Source organism: Rhinatrema bivittatum, chromosome 3 (genome assembly GCF_901001135.1).
Source record: "Rhinatrema bivittatum chromosome 3, aRhiBiv1.1, whole genome shotgun sequence".
NCBI lineage: Eukaryota > Metazoa > Chordata > Amphibia > Gymnophiona > Rhinatrematidae > Rhinatrema > Rhinatrema bivittatum.
The window spans coordinates 256,795,987-256,818,259 of record NC_042617.1 but is presented as its reverse complement, the minus strand read 5'-3'; the positions used below and the strand labels follow the sequence as shown (position 1 = coordinate 256,818,259).

At 42.2% G+C, this 22,273-nt stretch overlaps 1 protein-coding gene across 1 annotated transcript in view; it reads right to left on the bottom strand.

Annotated features, from left to right (window-relative positions):
* ACSS1 (acyl-CoA synthetase short chain family member 1) overlaps positions 1 to 22,273 on the bottom strand; it is a 279,756-nt gene that overhangs the window by 124,429 nt on the left and 133,054 nt on the right. The window contains exons 9-10 of the mRNA XM_029594504.1: positions 13,885 to 13,997; positions 11,086 to 11,209 (exon numbers count right to left, since the gene is read on the bottom strand). Of these exons, the coding sequence (XP_029450364.1) occupies positions 11,086 to 11,209; positions 13,885 to 13,997 (237 nt within the window). The remainder of the gene's footprint in view (positions 1 to 11,085; positions 11,210 to 13,884; positions 13,998 to 22,273) is intronic.

The following is a 22,273-nucleotide window of genomic DNA, read 5'->3' as shown; positions in this document are numbered from 1 at the left end:
ACCTAATATGGAACCCAACATCGTGTAATTATAGCATGGGTTATTTTTCCCTATATGCATCACCTTGCACTTATCCACATTAAATTTCATCTGCCATTTGGATGCCCAATTTTCCAGTCTCTCAAGGTCTTCCTGCAATTTATCACAATCTGCTTGTGATTTAACTACTCTGAACAATTTTGTGTCATCTGCAAATTTGATTATCTCACTCATCGTATTTCTTTCCAGATCATTTATAAATATATTGAACAGTAAGGGTCCCAATACAGATCCCTGAGGCACTCCACTGTCCACTCCCTTCCACTGAGAAAATTGCCCATTTAATCCTACTCTCTGTTTCCTGTCTTTTAGCCAGTTTGCAATCCACGAAAGGACATCGCCACCTATCCCATGACTTTTTACTTTTCCTAGAAGCCATCTCATGAGGAACTTTGTCAAACGCCTTCTGAAAATCCAAGATACTATATCTACCGGTCACCTTTATCCACATGTTTATTAACTCCTTCAAAAAAGTGAAGCAGATTTGTGAGGCAAGACTTGCCCTGGGTAAAGCCATGCTGACTTTGTTCCATTAAACCATGTCTTTCTATATGTTTCTGTGATTTTGATGTTTAGAACACTTTCCACTATTTTTCCTGGCACTGAAGTCAGGCTAACCGGTCTGTAGTTCCCGGATCGCCCCTGGAGCCCTTTTTAAAATATTGGGGTTACATTTGCTATCCTCCAGTCTTCAGGTACAATGGATGATTTTTAATGATAAGTTACAAATTTCTACTAATAGGTCTGAAATTTCATTTTTTAGTTCCTTCAGAACTCTGGGGTGTATACCATCCGGTCCAGGTGATTTACTACTCTTCAGTTTGTCATCAGGCCTACCACATCTTCTAGGTTCACCGTGATTTGATTCAGTCCATCTGAATCATTACCCATGAAAACCTTCTCCATTACGGGGTACCTCCCCAACATCCTCTTCAGTAAACACCGAAGCAAAGAAAATCATTTAATCTTTCCGCGATGGCCTTATCTTCTCTAAGTGCCCCTTTAACCCCTCGATCATCTAACGGTCCAACTGACTCCCTCACAGGCTTTCTGCTTCGGATATATTTAAAAAAGTTTTTACTGTGAGTTTTTGCCTCTACAGCCAACTTCTTTTCAAATTCTCTCTTAGCCTGTCTTATCAATGTCTACATTTAACTTGCCAATGTTTATGCTTTATCCTATTTTCTTCTGTTGGATCCTTCTTCCAATTTTTGAATGAAGATCTTTGGCTAAAATAGCTTCTTTCACCTCCCCTTTTAAACCATGCCGGTAATCGTTTTGCCTTCTTTCCACCTTTCTTAATGTGTGGAATACATCTGGACTGTGCTTCTAGAATGGTATTTTTTAACAATGACCACGCCTCTTGGACATTTTTTACTTTTGTAGCTGCTCCTTTCAGTTTTTTCTAACAATTTTCTCATTTTATCAAAGTTTCCCTTTTGAAAGTTTAGCACGAGAGCCTTGGATTTGCACACTGTTCCTTTTCCAGTCATTAAATCAAATTTGATCATATTATGATCACTATTGCCAAGCGGCCCCACCACCGTTACCTCTCTCACCAAGTCCTGTGCTCCACTGAGAATTAGATCTAAAATTGCTCCCTCTCTCGTCGGTTCCTGAACCAATTGCTCCATAAAGCTATCATTTATTCCATCCAGGAACGTTATCTCTCTAGCGTGACCCGATGATACATTTACCCAGTCTATATTGGGGTAATTGAAGTCTCCCATTATTACTGCACTACCAATTTGGTTAGCTTCCCTAATTTCTCTTAGCATTTCACTGTCCATCTCACCATCTTGACCAGGTGGACGGTAGTATACCCCTATCACTGTAGTCTTCCCTGATACACAAGGGATTTCTACCCATAAAGATTCAATTTTGTATTTAGTCTCATGCAGGATGTTTATCCTGTTGGACTCTATGCCATCCCGGACATAAAGCGCCACACCTCCTCCCGACTGCTCCTCTCTGTCATTGCGATATAATTTGTACCCCGGTATAGCACTGTCCCATTGGTGCTAATCTGACCACACGTCTCATGATTAATCTTAAACGGCCTCAACCGAAGAGAAAGGGTGCCATTTAGAACTCTGATGTCTTTCCACAGCAAACCCTGCAGCTGTGAATCGTTCCATGATGGTGCAGTAAACTCACTAACATACAAAGCCCCAAAGAACACTAGCACGAAGGCCACCCAGAAAAGCATGGTCTCAAAGTTGTTGGTGGCTACATCTGGTAATATGCACCAGAGCAACAATAAAAGGGTGTGGATCAGCGGTCTCCATGGATCATGTCAGAGTAAGGGCTCCCTAGCCCAGCTTAGCATGACCATTTTAACAGCAAAATACTGTTCTAAGCGTCCAGTTTCAAGCTTTGTGAAAAATGCTAGTGCCGCTAGATGTGAGCGAACATGTTCCTGGACTGTCCCTGGTGCTTAGCATGCACTATGTAGGTAATCAGGAGATCCTCCAGAGCCCGATGCCTGGACCAACCATTCACAATAAGAAACGTCATCACTTTGTCATAATTGCGGATGTAGGAATTCTATGTGGCTGGAGCAAGTGATCTTCACAGCATCTCGCATGCCATCCAGTTCTGAAGGACCATTGCTGTTCCGGGACCTCTCTTTGAACTGTCTCCATTAGCAGTACCAGCTTCCTGTATAGGGACCACTTGCAGCGAGAAAGAGAATTCTCTATCTCATTGTGCATCCCAGGAACATGCTTCGCCACGTCACAATATTCATGTGCAAGCAACATAAAACAAACTCCCTTAGGAACTCTGACACCAGGAGGCACTTGGATGTTTGTTTATTGATGGACTACCGCTGCATTGTCACACCATAGCACCACTTGCTGACATCTCAGTGCCTCACCCCCCTATGTGCACAATGACTATGATGGGGAAAAGTTTGAGAAATGTGATGTTCTTGGTTAGGCCTCTTGCTGCCCACTAGTCTGGCAAACGTGCTGTGCACCAAGATCCACCAAACACCAAATCCGATACCTCCTGAAGTGTCAGAGTGCAGCTGAAGGTCATTGCTGTTGACTGGCCTGGGAAACCATGCTGAAACACTGTTAAAATCCCTGGGAAACTTCAGCCACAATGCTAAGTCTTTTCTAATAGGTTTGCTTATGAGCAGACAGTGGTGGTCACGAACCAAACCGATCGTGGACTGAATTAGGCAGCGCAAGAATACCCTGCCCATAGGGATAACTCGCACAGCAAAGGCCAGGCTATTGTCGAGGGACCTCATGTGGCTCTGTGTGACTTTCCTGCTGCACACAGTAATCGCACGAGATCAGTCAACTTCACCAGCTTGTCGGGTGGGGGTCTAGATTCCATGCGTATGGAATCAAGCTCGATCCCCAAGAATGTGAGGATGGTTGTTGAACTTTGTGACTTATCATCTGCCAAAAGGATGCCAAACCTGTGCACAAACTCCAGAAAAGCATCAAACAACTTGACACTTTCAGATGTCACCCCTCTTCCTACAAACAGATAATCGCCTAAGTAATGAACTAATGATCTTAGACCCACTATCTCCCCTGTAGCTCAATGTAGGACGGTGTTGAATGTCTCAAAGTAGGTGCATAAAATTGAGCATTCTATTGGAGTACACTTGTCATAGAGGTAAGCCCCTTCAAAATGGAATCCGAGCAGCGGAAAACTACTTGGGTGTACTGGCAATAGCCAGAAAGCAGACTAATGTCTGCTTTTGCCATGAGTGTACCCTGGCCACAAGACCTGAGCAATTCCAATGCATTATCGAAGGACGCATACTATATCAAGCAGCACTCCAAGGGAATATAGTCATTAACAGAAGACCCTATTGGGTAAGAAAGGTTATGTATGAGCTTGTATTTTCCAGGCTCCTTTTTTGGGACAACCACCAGTAGCAACAGAATGAGAGGGTCAAGTGGATGCTTGGTAAAATGGCCAGTGATCCACTCCAGATGAGCTTCTTTTCTTAGTTTCTCCCTGATTACATTGGCCAGCTTGCGCGTTGAAGGGGCATTGACCACCTTATCAGAGCTCAGTTGACTAGTGTGTGGGATAACAAAACCTTCCCAGAAAGCGCTCAATATAGTATTTGTCCCCTCCTTATTGGGGGGTAATGCTCTACCCAAGGAAGCATCTCCTGCCAACTCATAGGGTTGAAGCAATAACCTGGCCACTTCCCCTACTTGTCCTTTTTCAAGCATTTATTAGCTGGGTGAGGAGCAGTGCACCGATTACTGACATCTTTATATCTGCAATCAGTTGCTGAGCATGCTCCTCGGTTATATCTCCAGGATATATTGCCGAGGATGTGAGCATGCTTGGATTGCCCCCCCATGTGCATGAATGGTCTGAAAGAGCTGAGGGTTTGCTTTGGAATCAAACACTCGCATTGTCATCTTTTTCAGCCGTAGCCTGACGTCTTGCTTTCCCCAGGTCATCGGAGGATTACTGGTCATTCTCTCACGAAAGGTCTCATCGTAATTTAGCCATGCGAACCCGCTATATTCCTTAAAAACACCCAAGATGGGATCCAAGTATGTAAACAATGGCTAAATTGAAGAAGGTTCTACATGGGCAATCACTGAGGCCATTCGTTCAAATGCGCACACCCAATTAACAAGCTCTCCCTGTGGCAGCGTAGATGCATCCAGTTCCCTTTTCATCTCCCCCATCGTCTGCTCCCGTTTCCTATGCCCCTCCAACAACCAAAATACATCAATATAATGTCTTTGCCTGATGCTGTGTCTTAGGGACTTGGGCACTGATTCCCATAATTTGTGCTCCACTCCTGATGGCTCTGTGGGCTGTGCGGCATCCTCCCTGTCTACTCTCAATGCATTAGAGGAAGACGGCTAACTTCTGGAAGAGAAAAATGAAGGGCTGTTCGATCCGCTGCATGAAGAGGACAAAGACTGCTTATGGCTCACTCACTTGTGCTTACTCCTTTTCCTGTGCTCCCCAAGTGATACCCTACCTGCACTCTGCAAAGTAAACTCACCATGTTCCTCTCCTGCAAAGCTGCTGATACGGGAGCTGCTGGTACTTCTGTGCTGCGGCTGGCAATGGTAAGTGCTTCTCCCTGGGGTATGACACCCTCGCCACTGCGATGGAGCTCTGCTGTGCACTCTGGTGGGGCATGCTGATGCCGGCTACGAGTATCCTCCGATGTGGCTCACTGTGTGTCGCTTGGGGCTACTAAATGGGCATTCTAGTGGCCACTGTGCCCACGGTTTAAGCCTATCCATCCCTCTTCTCCTCCCTCGGACAAACATCTGGTTTTGACCTTGGCCTGGACCTCAGAATCAACTGACCACTGCTTGCCTTGGCCACTGCATGAACCTCAGATACAGCTGACCGCTGTCTGCCTCTAACCATTGCCTGGATATCAGATACGCCCGCCTTCTGCCTGCCTACAACTCTAGTATCATGGACCTCCTCTTCTGCCATCAGCAGAGACCCACCTAAGTCCTGCTGGTCCCGCACTCAAAGGCTCAACCCGAGGGCAATGTGGGCTGGTATAGGTGAAGGTCCTGATTGGTCGCCTAGGTCCGCCTGCTGACGGTGGGAATCTGCAGGGCTCCTTCCCGCAGGTAGAGTCAATCCTGTGGTGACTCAAAGGACCGCAGATACAACAGTAGCATGTACTCACAGATATGCTATTTTATAATTGTCAATGTTATGACCATATTTTCGATTTCATGCATAGATTTTACTGGGGGAGGGGAAAGGTGTTCTAGGGTGAGGTTAAAAAGTACATACAATACTTACTATTTTGTAAGAGATTTGCAAGTTTAGATTACCAAACTTGTCTATACATTTTTACACCTGCTCACAAACTGGTGCAAGTGAAATCGGACTTGTTTGTTCTCTGCAGTTTTTGGTTGGGAGATATGGATGAAGTGCGAGAAGGTCTGGGTGACCTGCAGAAGAACTAGGAGAATTAGTGGCGGTATTGTTGATTCCAAGTATCTGTGCATACTTTAAAATATACTTGCTTCCATGTTTAATTGTGGGTGTTCATTTGTGCAGTGTCACAATTATTTTGCATGTAAAATACCATATACCATAGTTTTCAAAAGATTTTATGCGTATAAATGGGCATTTGAAAATTGCTACGCTATATGTTACTTTTATGCATGTGAGTCCTTTGAAAATTCACTCCTATGTTTATAAAATGGGTACAGAAAGTATGCATTTTATTGCTATGGAAATATTTGTGTGTACTGAAACATACATGTATACTTTCATAATAGAAATACACAGTATTTTATAAAACGTGCAGCTTTTTAAAAATATGAACATTAATCTGCATGTGTCAACTTACACGTGCCAATGCTCTTCTGTAAATAGGTTTGAAAGTTTGGCTCTATGGAAGACTTAAAACCCTGGCACCCAACATCCCTGGGGACAGAATTATGTTACGACATTGCTAAAAGCAGGAGCATTAAGTCTCCCGTTTAAAACAAACAAACAAATAACAAGGTCCCAACAAGCAGCTCAGGCTTGCAGAGGCTCAATAGGAGTTTGGCATGCATTCTGAAGATGCCCCGAAAATAAAAAACAATTAACATTACGAAATAATTTTTCCTTAAAAAGTTGCGCAACATTGTTTTGGTTAGTAAAGGTTGAAATGCTGCTTGAATTGACATTCCTTAGCTAGTACAAACAATGATCAGATTTCAACCGGTAGGGCCCGTTCCCAGTGTTAGTGCACCTATGCATTCTTGCTACTTCCGGTCTGCCTTTTATCAGAGTTTGCAAGGACACTTTAGAGTGTGTACCTGCACTACGCTATATAACAGTATTTTTTATGGCTGTTTATTTTAGGGATCATAATTTAGTCTGATATCACTAGAGTAATTGTTAACCCAACAGTAGACGCAAAGCCAAGGAACGGCATATTTAAAATCTCTTCTACAGCCCTAGCAATTAACTGGAGCCAATTCAACTGAAAATGAAACAGACACTTGCTAAGTTTCTTGTTGCTGTTTACCTAGCAGTTTCCTCCTGCTCCGTTGGCTGCCCAGCTCATTCAGAATCAGCCTCTAGTAGGATTTAGCACCATAAGCCTTCATTTGCAACCACTTGGAGTTTTTTTCCCCCTATTTTATTTTACAATTTTATTTTTAATTTACTTTTTATTGGTGAATTCCAAATGCATTTATATGATTACATATTTCAACTACTAACTAAAAAAAGAAAAAACTATGGGGTCAATTTTAAAAGCAGCGTGCACGCTTCCATGTGTGTGTGGTTCCTGGCGCGCACATATGGACGCGCCAATTTTATAACATGTGCACACTATAGTAATTAAGGAGCGGACTGGGAGGGACCTTTCCTATCCCTAACCCTACTATTCCTTCCTCTTCCCTTCTCCATCCCAACCCCTAAATCTATCCTAGCTAACCCCTTTTTATTTTTGTTTTGCAACATACTTCATGCCCCGAGTTGAAGTAAATTGTGTGCACCGGCCAGCTGCCAGCGAGCAAGTCATCAGGACAGCACAAAATGGCGCTGTCCCAGCCTGCCTTGCCCTGCCAGATACGTCCCATGCCAGTCCCTTTTGCAGGGCTCGGCACTTCGGTGTGTAACAGGGGTTATGTTGTGAAGAATAGGCTGAGCAGACAACCAATAATTCCCAGACACCTCTGCTGTACTTTGGCTTGTCAAGAGGTGAATGAACTTTGAGTGCTTTTCTGAGCATGACTTGCAGAAAATCTCTGAGACAGATTTGCTGGCAACAACAGGAGAGAGGCCTATTTAATGGCACATTTGCTTCACAATACAGAGAAACTGAGTCCAAGATGCAAGCTGTTGTCTTGCAGATGCATATTTCAACTAACAGAAACTAGTTGAAAAAGAAGATCCTGTGAGGTGACAGTTTTGAATGAATCCTGGTGCTAAGAAGTGGAATTCAAGTCTAGCTTCTATTCAAGACCCAGACTGCGATTTGTTTACATAAACAAAGAATAACAAAAGAAGAACAGAAGAGAATACATTGCATCAAAGCCAGAGTGATACAGGAACTTGTATGATGGGAGGAGGGTTCAGGAAGGACTAGTATAGAATGATTTTTACAATTGAATGGGGGGTGTCATCACAAGCATTTCCTATACATGATAGATTGTCATGACAACAGCCTAAGGTATCTTTGTAGAAGAAGTCTTTGAGCAGTCACGTCATTCATTCTGGAAACTTCGGGAATGTTGTATTTTTGATTATATAAGTCAGGGCATGTCAGAGATTCACGGAGATGCAAGGTATTACAGATAGAGGGCAGTCATAGTGCATCTCACAAGAACACTTGTCTTTTAAGAAGCCAAATAAATTTGATTAAAAAAAAACCCTCTTGCTGATTTTGAGTGTTCTTGTGCCCTAAGCTTTAAGTCCAGAAAAAATTAGACAGTTGGTGGCTGGGCCTGTTCTAAAATGCACGCGGTGCACGCAAGGCCCGGCCACACACATAACCCCCATTTTTTATGTGCATGATCCTTTTAAAATCGGGCTGTATTTGTGTTGAGGGAGAGAGGAAAAAGGAAAGTCACAAGTGTTCAAACAAGTCCCTGATAGCAAAGGGCGAGCATGGGAATGAAAAAGTACACAAGAAAATAACATATCGTAACCCTATCCATCAATATAAACCAACACATATAGAGCTACCTTAATCTCTAGATCAACAAGAACTTGGATAGCAGTCTTACTAGTGGAATTTCCAAAATATATTTCTAAAACATTTCTTAGAGGCCAATATTCAGCTGAGCAAGATAGCTGGATAAATGAGATATTCAGCGATGCAGGAATTGGCTGTCTTAGATTTATCCGGCTAACTGAGCCGGATAAGGTTGAAAATCAGCACTTAGCTGGCTAAGCAGTTGCTCACCAGAATACCCCCACCCCCTTAGCCATCTAAGTTAGAACTTAATCGGCTAAGTGGCACTGAATAGTGACTGTAAGTGATCCTAAACAATAAAGCAATTCTCTTTAGCTGTTGGGAGAAGTAGCCTAGTGGTTAGAACAGTGACTAAGAACTGAGAAAGAGCAGTGTTCAAATCCCACTGCTATTCCTTCTGACCTTGGGCAAGTTACTTTCTCCTCCATTAACTCAAGTACTGAATATAAATAAATAAATATATATATAAGTTAGTGCCATTAGCTGAGAAACTAGGACTTAAATCCCACTGCCATTCCTTGCCCCAGGTACCAACTAAGGAGGTTATTTTCCAACTTGCCTTATGGTATTTTCGCATGCCAAAAGCACCATAACGGATGGTGCGATGCAAATTTTTAAAAGGGGAGGAGTCGGGGCGGGACATTTGTAAAAGTGGGCTGGCTTCGCAACGTGCAAAGCCATAACACATTATATCGCACAATTTTAACGCTGAAAATAACTACAGCTTTTTCATTGGCATTAAACTGTGCGATAAGCCCATAATGCAGGGGTGGGGGGGGCCCTCTAACACAGAAGCTGCATCTTTAGAGAAAGCAGAAAGCTGAATAACACAGCAAGCTAAAATACCTCCAATTTCCTCCAGCAACATACTTTTCAGGGGAAAATTTTTCAGACCAGGTCCCAGCAGCTCCAGACGAGGGGGGGTGAAATGGCTGTAAATTTCACTCAGTGGGTAGCCATAGCCACAGGCGCTGATATAATTTTCAGAGAATAACCAAATGTCTTCCTAGCCAGTCCCCAATGGCCTCCATTACCTTTAGAGCTCAGCCCTGATTCCCGGCTCACATCACATTCTGCACCCCCACCTTTAGCAGCACTTTAAACTATGCGGGATCCGGAAGGCGCAAGGTGATCCGCAATCAGCCACAAGAATTTGGGTAGCAAAGGAGGAGACCAATCACTGGGACTCAAAGATGTCTTGGAGATCGGGGAGAGTTGTCGAAAGTTGAGATTCTTGCAGTTCAGCAGTCATTCATTCTGTCTTAGCAGCCTGCTGCACAGGTTGAGTAAAAGAGTCTTTCAACCCAAGCTCTGCCAGGTAGGTTTTAACATTTCCCTTACTCATATCCATTTCAGAAAGAAATGAGGAAACAGCACAAGGATAAATAGTTTAAAAGAGCAACCCCAGCCCCGGCTGACTAGGGAAGCACAAAAACCAGACCCGGGAATCAAACCCATGTCATCTTCGTGGCGCTGCACAGCAATGTCACTGAGCCACCAAGGTGGCCTGCGCCACATTTCTCTTTTGACAAAGAAAAGAACTTCTTGATTTTAAAAAACACTAAATATCAAGTACTCAAGAAACTATCTTAAGGAAGTAATTGATACTGTGTTTCTCAGCAACTCTTAGAACAGTTCAGCAGGCAATTTCAGTACTTCCAAGAATAACTTTACAGAACATAAGATATGCCATACTGGGTCAGACCAAGGATCCATCAAGCCCAGTATCCTGTTTCCAACAGTGGCCAATCCAGGCCACAAGAACCTGGCAATTACCCAAACATTAGACAGATCACAAGCTATTATTGCTTATTAATTACCATCATAGCAGTTTATGGATTTATCCTCTAGGAATTTATCCAAACCTTTTTTAAACCCAGTTACGCTAACTGCTGTAACCACATCCTCTGGCAATAAATTCCAGAGTTTAACTATGTGCTAAGTGAAAAAAATTGTCTTTGATTTGTTTTAAATGAGCTACTTGATAACTTCATGGAGTGCCCCCTGGTCCTTCTATTATGTGAGAGAGTAAATAACCGATTTACATTAATCTGTCCTTTCATGATTTTGTAGACTTCTATCATATCCCCTCTTAGTCATCTCTTCTCCAAACTGAACAGCCCTAACTTCTTTAGCCTTTCCTCATAGGGAAGCTGTTCCATGCCCCTTATTTTGGTCACCCTTGTCTGCACTTTCTCCAGTACAGCCAGATCCTTTTTGAATAATCATTTCACAAATCCACATACAGTCTTTACACCTGGCACTTCTATACTCTTAAAGTGCAGTAATATAATCCTTTAAATTTGTAAATTAACATACTGTAGTATGTACAATGCAATTAATTATCAAGCTGTTGAAGAAGTTCTCACCTGGAAAGGTTTTGAAATATGTGTCTATGAATCTCTGATGATCACCATAGATAGTCCGGGCCATGCCAGGCCAAGGCTGAGCAATGCACAGAGCACCAGAGACCTCACCTTGTATAAGTCTCCCCTATAGGACAAAGCACATTAAGGCACATCAGTGTATCAACTGGAAACACCAGAAATCAAAAGGAAGGATTCACTGGAGAATAAAATAGGGATTAAGTAACATGCGGCTGTGCTGCTCCACCAGAAGAAAAATGAGTGAAGGATAAGGAGAAAAATATACCACACTGTTTGAAGAGGTACAAGCATAAATGTTTTATACTGTAATGAGGTAGTAAGAACATAAGAAATTGCCATGCTGGGTCAGACCAAGGGTCCATCAAGCCCAGCATCCTGTTTCCAACAGAGGCCAAACCAGGCCACAAGAACCTGGCAAGTACACAAATACCAAAAAGATCCCATGCTGCTGATGCCAGTAATAGCAGAGGCCATTCCCTAAGTAAACTTGATTAATAGCCGTTAATGGACTTCTCCTCCAAGAACTTATCCAAACCTTTTTTGAACCCAGCTATACTAACTGCACTAACCATATCCTCTGGCAACAAATTCCAGAGCTTAATTGTGCGTTGAGCGAAAAATAATTTTCTCTGATTAGTCTTAAATGTGCTGTTTGCTAACTTCATGTATCCAAAGCAGTCAGGGTGTGTGCATCGATCTATATGGCAAAGGAATAATAATATTTTTCTGATAAACATCCCTGAATATTAATAGCAAAGAATTCCTAGAACAAACATTTGTGATTGAGAACACTGTCAAAAAGATAGAAAATCTGGGAAGAAAAACAATGACCTCAATAAGCATATAGAACAGAAACTGAACAGGGTACACCAGCTATGATATAAGTGAGAAAAGGTTTGAATAGGGGCTGTAACAATGGGGAAAGCACCAGATACTGTAATCAAAAATGATGGTTCCTGGTGCCAGATTCCAGCCCTCGTTTTGAATGAGCAGGAAGAGGATGGCCAGACTCCTGCCGCCACTCCCCAAAATGTGTTTCTTTCCATTCCCCAGGAAAACACAAAAGAATTAGATGCCCAAGTCTTTTTCAATCTTTATTGCGGTGGACACGTGTTTTTATTAAAAATGTTGCCCAACCCAGGCCGAGTTTCGTTAGCGAAACTCGGCCTGAGTCGGGCAACATTTTTTATAAAAACACGTCTCCACCGCAATAAAGATTGAAAAAGACTTGGGCATCTAATCCTTTTGTGTTTTCCTAACGGCTTTCTTAGATCACCTACCTTCTTGTTTTCTGGGTCCGTTCTTTCCATTCCCCATCCAGATAATCACCTTCCCCTGCAAACCTCATGTCCCTATTAATATTTTAAATTTCTCAATGGGAGTCCTTAAAGGGCTCAGAGCCAGGATGTTCAGCTTTTCTTATCAATTCAGGTATGAAGATTTCCTGTCACTTTTGATAGCTATTTTTGTATTTTTTTTTTTTGAAGATGACTGAATTATGAATGCTCATGAAAGATGCATGACTGACAGTAGCCAGGGCTGAAGTCTTAATGACTGGTGCTGAACTGCTCACAAGTTCCAAACCTGTGCTAATGCAACTCCTTTGTGCACAAGCAATAAACCATCATCATCGCAAGCCTCTTACTTGTCAGCTCATTGCCTTTTACCCATACAAGACACGCCTTACCAAACACCATTATAAAATGGCCAGGTTTCGGGGCAGTTTTGGAGGGAGGGAAAATATATATAGCCTTTTTATATCAACAGAGAGATCATGCACTACAGCAAGACCATATCTTTTTTGGTTTGTTCTGTTTTGTTTTTTTTAATTTTAGATTTAGCTTACACTTTTTCATTGCTAGCTGAAGGTGAGTTGCATTCAGGTACAGAAGGTATTTCCCCGTCTCCAGAGGACTTACCATCTAAGGGCCGGATTTGCTAAGGCTGTTCTCCCATTCTGTGTCAAAGGGGAAAAAAAGTTTAGTAAATCCAGCCCTAAGTTTGGGCCTGAGGCAATGGAGGGCGAAGCGACTTGTCCAAGGTGATAAGAGGCATTTGAACCTTGGCTTCTCCGATTCTCGGCCTGCAGCGCTGGCTGCTCTACTCTCCTGCCCCATTACTGCACTTCATTTCCACATGCCGTTTTATAATGAAGACATCTTTCCTACTTTGATTACATTTCTTTTTAATAAGCACTACAAAAGTCCTATTCTAAGCAATCATCAAATGCTTATGATTCCCTTCATATTCCATATTGCTACAACCCACTTTTTCTTGTAATATCTCTATACTCGAAGTGTTTGAAAGGCGAAATATAAATCAAATAAATAAATATAGTGTCTCATTTGACAACATAAAACTACCATACGACTTTGAAAAGTGACAGCAATCATGTGGCAATCAAACAAACAATGCTACAGAATAAGACAGAGGCCAATCAAAAAAATTTTACTTAGTGACACGAGGGATTCATCATACTGGCAATGAATATACTAGAGCAAATACTGATCAACCATACGAAGGCTGGTTGTTTTTTAGGATTTTTTACAAGAAATTTTGCATGTATTCTAATGATTTTTTACCCAACACACCATGCTAAAAATGGAATGAAAATGCCTTCTCAACATTTTCTTTTAAATATAACTAGCTGATCACGATAAGCTTAAATGATGCTAAAAAGAGCAGTGGCAGTATCTGATGGCACTCTGTTCCTCCTATCGCATGTGCCCCATACATGATATGTATCCTTCATTTTACCGTATGTTCAAATTCTGAACTTACTTCTTCAGTCAAGATTACTGGTTTAATCCCAAAGAATGGTCTCATAGCCATAGCTGGGATGATCTCAGCCCCTTCCTCTGAAGGCCGCGGGGAGATACAGATTCCACCTGTTTCTGTAAAAAATGAAGAAAGGCAAGATGGGATAATAAACACCTTAAAAATATATCAAGGAGAGTCAACACAGTAACCCCATAGGAGAACTGTAAACAAAAAAGGGGAACTGAACTTTAATTCAAAATGTTACCTATAGTGACGGTGTCAGCAAGCCAGACATTGTGATTCAATCCCGAATCCAACCGGACCTCTAATCATTCACCATCACTTAAACAACTATTTTATTATTTTTGTATGAAACTATTTTTTATGTTTTTTTCTTTTTCTTTAAAAATTAGTCATTAAAGACTTATATAATTCACTCCATAAATGACGTGAAGACAGGAAGTAGCTGGCATTCTCTCAAAATATTGTATACAAAAACGCCCAACACGGCCGATGTTTCGCTTATTAAAGCTTCCTCAGGGGCATCTAGATTGATATCAACATGGGAGTGTTTTGCCTAAAAATTTAAAGAAACAGTCTTAGCAACTTTCAATGAGGTAAAGTAAAGAACAGTACTTATCTGACCGCCAGAGGTTACCGATTCAAAATGGACCTGACGTCTCAAACATTCTTCTGCGTCGCAGGGAGGAAACGAGGCTAACGTTTACGTCCTATTAAATATACAACAGATATGACGTCATAAAGATGACGTGTCATGTGTCAAAAAAAATTTTTTTGGTTGTTAATTGATTGGTAATCAAGCACTGAATCCTGGGAATGATAAAGCATTGTAGATGTATGAGAACAGTTTATCTATCCTAAAAAAGGATGTAATTCCAGATCAGCATTTAAACCTGCCGGACTCACGGTCCCCAGTCGATATATCCAGCGTTGTTCTAGTTTCAATAGCTGTCCTTCACGATTACTGCCGCGCCAATGCACTGGAACATGATCGATGGCACAGAATTTGAGATCATTGAAAGAATGTTTATGTGTTAAACAATGTGTGACCAGTGGCTCTTCAATCCGGGAATTTTTTATATTGGATCTGTGTTCTATCATTCATATTTTCAGAAGACGTTTGGTTTTGCCTATATATTGTAATCCACATGGACATACAATCATATAGATTACCATTGTGGAAATGCAAGATGTTACATATTTCAAGACAATTTTGTAACCTGATTGTGAGATGACACTCTCTGTTATTGACATAGACATTGGACAGATTGAACAAGAATTGCATGGTTGATGAGAACCCATAACGATATTGTCATTATTCTTGATGGTAAAATCTGAATGAACTAACATATTTTTCAAATTAGGTGCTCTTGAAAATGTAATCCGAGGGGGAGACTGAAAAACTTCATGCAATTGCAACACATGCCAGTTATTGTAAATAGCTCTGCGGATCTTATATGCCTGTGTTGAAAAAGGTAAAACACAAGTGATTTGAGTGGAATTATCAGTAGAATTATTAGGCAAAAATAACCACTCACGATGTGCAAATTTCGCACGCAAATAAGCTTTTCGAATGCATGTGCGCGGATAACCCCATTGTATAAACTGTTCAAAAAGATTTTTTGCGTGAACTTCATAGTCTGCTGTGGTATTTGAAAAATATGTTAGTTCGTTCAGATTTTACCATCAAGAATAATGACAATATCGTTATGGGTTCTCATCAACCATGCAATTCTTGTTCAGTCTGTCCAATGTCTATGTCAATAACAGAGAGTGTCATCTCACAATCAGGTTACAAAATTTTCTTGAAATATGTAACATCTTGCATTTCCACAATGGTAATCTATATGATTGTATGTCCATGTGGATTACAATATATAGGCAAAACCAAACGTCTTCTGAAAACACGAATGATAGAACACAGATCCAATATAAAAAATACCCGGATTGAAGAGCCACTGGTCACACATTGTTTAACACATAAACATTCTTTCAATGATCTCAAATTCTGTGCCATCGATCATGTTCCAGTGCATTGGCGCGGCGGTAATCGTGAAGGACAGCTTTTGAAACTAGAACAACGCTGGATATATCGACTGGGGACCGTGAGTCCGGCAGGTTTAAATGCTGATCTGGAATTACATCCTTTTTTAGGATAGATAAACTGTTCTCATACATCTACAATGCTTTATCATTCCCAGGATTCAGTGCTTGATTACCAATCAATTAACAACCAAAAAAAAATTTTTTGACACATGACACGTCATCTTTATGACATCACATCTGTTGTATATTTAATAGGACGTAAATGTTAGCCTCGTTTCCTCCCTGCGACGCAGAAGAATGTTTGAGACGTCAGGTCCATTTTGAATCGGTAACCTCTGGCAGTCAGATAAGTACTGTTCTTTACTTTACCTCATTGAAAGTTGCTAAGACTGTTTCTTTAAATTTTTAGGCAAAACACTCCCATGTTGATATCCATCTAGATGCCCCTGAGGAAGCTTTAATAAGCGAAACATCGGCCGTGTTGGGCGTTTTTGTATACAATATTTTGAGAGAATGCCAGCTACTTCCTGTCTTCACGTCATTTATGGAGTGAATTATATAAGTCTTTAATGACTAATTTTTTAAGAAAAAGAAAAAAACATAAAAAATAGTTTCATACAAAAATAATAAAATAGTTGTTTAAGTGATGGTGAATGATTAGAGGTCCGGTTGGATTCGGGATTGAATCACAATGTCTGGCTTGCTGACACCGTCACTATAGGTAACATTTTGAATTAAAGTTCAGTTCCCCTTTTTTGTTTACATAATAAACACCTTCCAATAAAATGTTCCACTGGAAGCACACCTGTGCATTTCACGACACATTGAGGTCAATATTCAAAAGTCATTTAGATGGATAATCTAAGCAGCAGGTCTAAAGTTATTCAGCTAACTGTGATATTTGGCTTGGTTAGCCGGATATTTATTTATTTATTTATTTATTTTTAATTTTTATATACCGAAGTTCTAGTAGGGACTACAAATCACTCCGGTTTACATAAAACGAAGAACTGCTCAACAGATAGCGGAGCTTTACATGGAACCGTATAACATATGGAACAGTATAACTGGTTGACAATTTAACATAGTGCTAAATAAAGTGATAATATTTTAACTGGTAATAAATAAAGAAATATAATATTTTATATAATAAATAAAGAAATATAATATTTTATATAAGAAGTATAACTATTTAACGTAGCAATAAATATAAATATAGGCAATGCCTAATATATATATGAAATAAAGTGAATTTTTTTTTTTTTTTTTTAAAGTGAATTTTTGAGCTCACAGATAATTGTCCAGTTGCAGATTCTTAAAAGTAGTACTTTATACAGTGTCCATAGTTAAGGGATGGAAGTCTGTCAGTCATAGTAAGATTAAGCGTCTGGGAAAGCTTGTTGGAAGAGAAAAGTTTTCAGTCTTTTTTTGAATTCTTGATAACTGGGTTCTAGTCTAAGATCTGGGGGAAGCGTGTTCCACTGGTGTGGGCCTGCTGAAGATAGCGCACGTTTGCTCAATGATGATTTTATTTGCGGAGCATGCAGTGTTCCTCTGTATGCGCTTCTGATTGGTCTGGAGGAAGTGTGCGGTTGGAGTTGAGAGCTTAATGTGATGGGGGCTAGATTGTTTGTCGCTTTGTGGATGATAGTGAATACCTTATAGAGTATCCTTTGTTTAATGGGATATCTATTTGTTTAATGGGATATATTAAATTAATGGGATATTTGTTTAATGGGATATATGAGATAGGGGATATCTCAGCCCCGTCCCCAAAACACCCCTTTTTTATCCGGCTAATTTCTAGTTACCCAGCTAGAGGTTAGCCGTATAAGGGCTGAATTTATAGGGTCATTCATCAAAATGCATTTTGGCGTTAATGCATGCTTTAACATCATAACGTATTCGATAATCATACTATCGCACGGTGTGAATGCAAATTTTTGGAAGGGGTGGGATTAGGGAGGGGTTTGGGAGGGATTCATGAAAATGAGGGGCAATAACGCACCTGAAAGTAATACCTGAAGTTCTACATCACAATCACTATGAGGGGAATCGAGGAAACAAATGTGCACGGCATGAAGAAAAGTCGAGCAAGGGGAAATATAGTTTTATTGTTCTGTTACTGTGAACAGTTTAGCCTGACATATTGTTACTATAGATGGAATACAAATGAGATAAATGGAAATAAATATGAGGGAGACATTCAGATTCTTCAAGGGTATAGATAATGCATAAAAAGCGTGTACTTCTGATGGGAAAAAAAGTAATCACTTTAAAGAAAGGCGGGCGTATGTGCAGAATAACCCCTCAGTAGAGGTGGGGAAGCGCATACACAAATGGATTTCAGAAATGTAATGAACCAAGCACGGAGAGTGTAAAGTGCGGAGATCAACTATGGACTGCCAAACTGCAATCAGTAGGGTAAATGGGCAGACTAGTTAGGCCTGCTGGCGCTTTTCATCAATTTCTATATTCCTACTCTGCAAAAACTAAAGCCCTACCCCCATTTTCGAAAAGCATGCTTCAGATGCATGCATTATGGATATATTATGACTGAATAACACACAGCAAAAGCAATAGATTGTAGTTGCAGGTATATGAGTTACAGTTTATACTACAGTTCCAACTATCTGGAGCAGTGTGGGTAGTACATCATAGATTAATTATGCACAGAACTAAACTTCATCACAGTGCAGATATTAGTTTGACTTGACAACAGTATAGTAGATAAAATTCAGCATAACAATGCATTACTTAAATAGCAAGCATAAAAGGGATTCAACTCAGTTAAGGCAAGGTTACATGCATGGATCTTTATGGCTGAGGGTTAGATAGTGTGGATGAAATAGTGCTGTGCAGCGGGTATAAGGGTTAAATATTAGAGATGTGCTTCGGGTTAGAATTTCTCGTCAGGCTTCGTTTCGGGGTCCCCTCAATGGGAATTTTGTTTTTCCCGTGGTTCAGGTTTTTTTGTTAATGCATGCTAACTCCCGATAGTGCACATTAATGTGGCAGAGTTAGTGCGCACTATTGGGAAGTTAGCGCGCACTAATGCGAGTTAGCGCACACTAACCAGAAAGTGAATTTTTTCCAAAATTTTGGAAAAAATTAAATCGTTTTTCGGTTCTCCTGAACCATTCCAAATTAGGTTATTTTAAATATATACTCAACAGGGTTTGAGTCACTGATTGGTACCATATGCAGCCTGAAAAAGCCAAGTCTTCTGAAGAATAGACGGTCCAGGACAAACCGGATATGGGGAGGTAGAGAGTTTCTATAAAGGTTCTCTTCCTTTCACTGGTGAGACGCATTGTTCTGGAGGAAGGCACAGCTAGGTGACTCTTAGTCAAGAAGCACACGGAGCAAGTGGGTATGTAAGGGGTTAGAGATGCACCGAGGACGACTGGTAATAGTTCTTTTAGTATCTTGTTGGCGTTAGAAGATTAAATTTGGTGCAGTAAGAACATAAGAAATCCCATGCTGGGTTAGACCAAGTATAGGAATGGAAGAGACATACTTACTTTCTCCTGCCACTTTTCTCATCCTTGCCAAAATAGCTTTTCCTATTCAAAATTTGAAGTGGCAATGCCACCATTTTGGCAAGGGCTAGAGAAGTAACAGAAGCAAGGTAAGCCTCTCTCCTCCTCCAGCTGTTTCCTGGTCCTGCAGGGAATATGGATGGGTTGCTTGTGCACAGGAGGGGTGCCCAGATGTGACAGAGGGATGGGAGATTCAGCCATTTTGGAGTGTTTCTTTTTTTTTAAGGACACAAAACCGTCAATATTTCCATTCTGAAACATCACAAAAACCTACCAAAATGTAATTTATGTTGTTTCATTTCCATTTGGGAAGGGGAAGTAGTGAGGACCAATCACTAATAAGTATTCTTCATCCTGCCTAGCCTGGTTGCCCTTCCTTTTTGTAACCTCAGACACAGTTAATATATCAGGGGCTGCTCCTGGCTGTTCTCTCTGCTGAATACCGGGAGGAAGAAAATGTACACAGCTCAAAGTCTGAAGCTTCAGAAACACAGTCAGAGAACAGAATAGTTTTAGAAAACTCAGAACAGTTAGTACGCGCGATACATTTTACTGCTTTTGTCAATTTAGCCATGTCAGTGGTGTGATACAGCAGTACCAACATCAAACAGCATTGACAGCCTCCTTTCCTAAAAAGAAAATCCATCATGCCATTTGCAAGAGGATCAGAAGACATGGCAGAGAGATAAAGCATGGAGCCATAAGTACTACGGAACTGGAGGTAGGCAGTGGCAGCAGTGCCACCAGCAGCAGCCCTGTTGCGCCGGAGGTGGACCCTTGGGCCGAGGTGGGGTTGATGCAACCCATAGGTAAGGACCTCTGGGTTCCCACCGTCGGCAGGCAGAGTGGGCTGATGGACAGAGGCCGGCTGGAGCTTCACCAATACCAGCCCTCATTCCACGCGGGTTGAGCCTTTGGGTGCTAGGACCAGCTGGACTTAGGTGGGCCTCTGAATGTAGACGATGAGGAGATCGAGTTCACCCAGAGACAGCAGAAGAGAGATGGTACAGTCTTACACTGGACAAGGTAGTGTCCTGGGGACTCGGGAGCCAAAGGAACAAAGGCAGACACGGGGCGCCCGAGTAAGAGCAGGCCGAAGCCTGATTTGACCAAGTCCAGGGAGTAAGCTGAAGAGGCGTCAAGGGTCAGGCTTAAGTCAGGGCTGGCGGCAATCTGGAAGCAGTGGCAAGCAAGGCTGAGGTCTGATCACAGAGATAGTCAAGCGTAGTCGAACGATGATGAGGCCTGGGTCTGGAGAGAGGCAATGGCATAGTTAGGCAATGCAGAAGTCTGGGTCTGGAGAGAGTCAATGGCGTGGTCAGCGAAGCAGAGGTCCAGGCTTGGAGAGAGTCAATGGCATGGTCAGGAGAAGCAGAGTCAAAGTCCGTGTAGGCAATTCGAAGTAAGGTACAAGGCAGGAACGTAGGAACAAGGAGACTGGAACCAGGATCAAACGAGGAACAGGAACACAGGAGTGAGACGAATCTCTAAGGAGGCAACGAGTACTCAACCAGCGAGAAGACCTGTTGCAAAGGCAAAGCTAGGGAGTGGAGCCTGCACTTAAATACTGAACCTCCGCTGACGTCATCATCCAGGGCCGTGGCTTGGTTCCCTTTGCAGGCCCTACATAATCATTGGTGAGGCACGCGCGCACACCTAGGGAGGAACGCAGCACCAAGTAGCAGCGTCTCTCCGCAGGCCACGCGGAGAGGCCCGACGTGAAGCAATGGACGTGGTGGCTGGACTGGGAACACCAGGGATTGCAGCTGAGCCAGAGGCACCAGGGGAGGCCCGAGGACAGAGCTGGAGGCCCACCGCCGCCAGAGAGGAGGAACCAGGAGCTGGAGTTACTGCAGAGAGGTGAGGGGGCCGTGCCGTGGGTCTGCCGTGGACAGCATGTATAACAGTACCTCCCTTTACGCAACCCCCTTGGAGGTCGTGCCCGGATGGACACGATGAAAGTACAGGAGGAGGGTTTTGTCCATGTTGCGTCCGTCGCTGCTCACTCCACCTTCTTTACCTCTGTGGCGACTCCCTCCGGGTCTGATGGACGGTTAGCTGCCGCGGCGTCTTCTTGCCGTCTCCCTCCGGCGTCCCCGGACCGGCAGGACGCTGTGGATCCGCCATGTTCCTGATGACTTGGGCGCGCGCTCCAATTGATGTACCAGCAAGGGCGCGAACCTCGGGGGTGTCCCCCTGAGATGATGTCATCCGCTTCCAGTATAAAAGGTCTCAGTATTTGCTAACACATCGAGTTAGCAAGGGTTTCTCTACCTAAGCTACTCTGCCTCCCCGGACTTACCAGGGGTACCCGCTCCTCAGGGGCCTTGCTCTTTTTTCTTTATTTCACATTGCCGATAGGAACCAGTACTTGCTCCTCGAGGGCCCATGTTCCTGAATACTCTGAAGATTTTCTACTGCCTGAAAGCTATCACAGATACAGACATTTGTGAGTTATCATTATTTCAGATTGCATATAGGAACTGGTACTCACTCCTCGAGGACCCATGTTCCTGAACACTCTGAATATTCTCTACTGCCTGGAAACTATCGCAGATACAGACATTTGTGAGTTACCACCGCTCTCTCAGAGCTTTCCCTGGAACCAGGTACTTGCTCCTTGAGGGCCTAACCCTTTCCAGCTACTGAGCTTCTTAAAGACCTTATGTGAGTTTGTCATCTAGTTCTGGCTATGAACACAGCATACCCTGTCTACTCACTATCTATAGTTTCTCTACAGCTCAACCCTGGGATCGCTGTTCTAGTACCTGAGGGACTTCAGCCCTGCCGGGCATATCAGC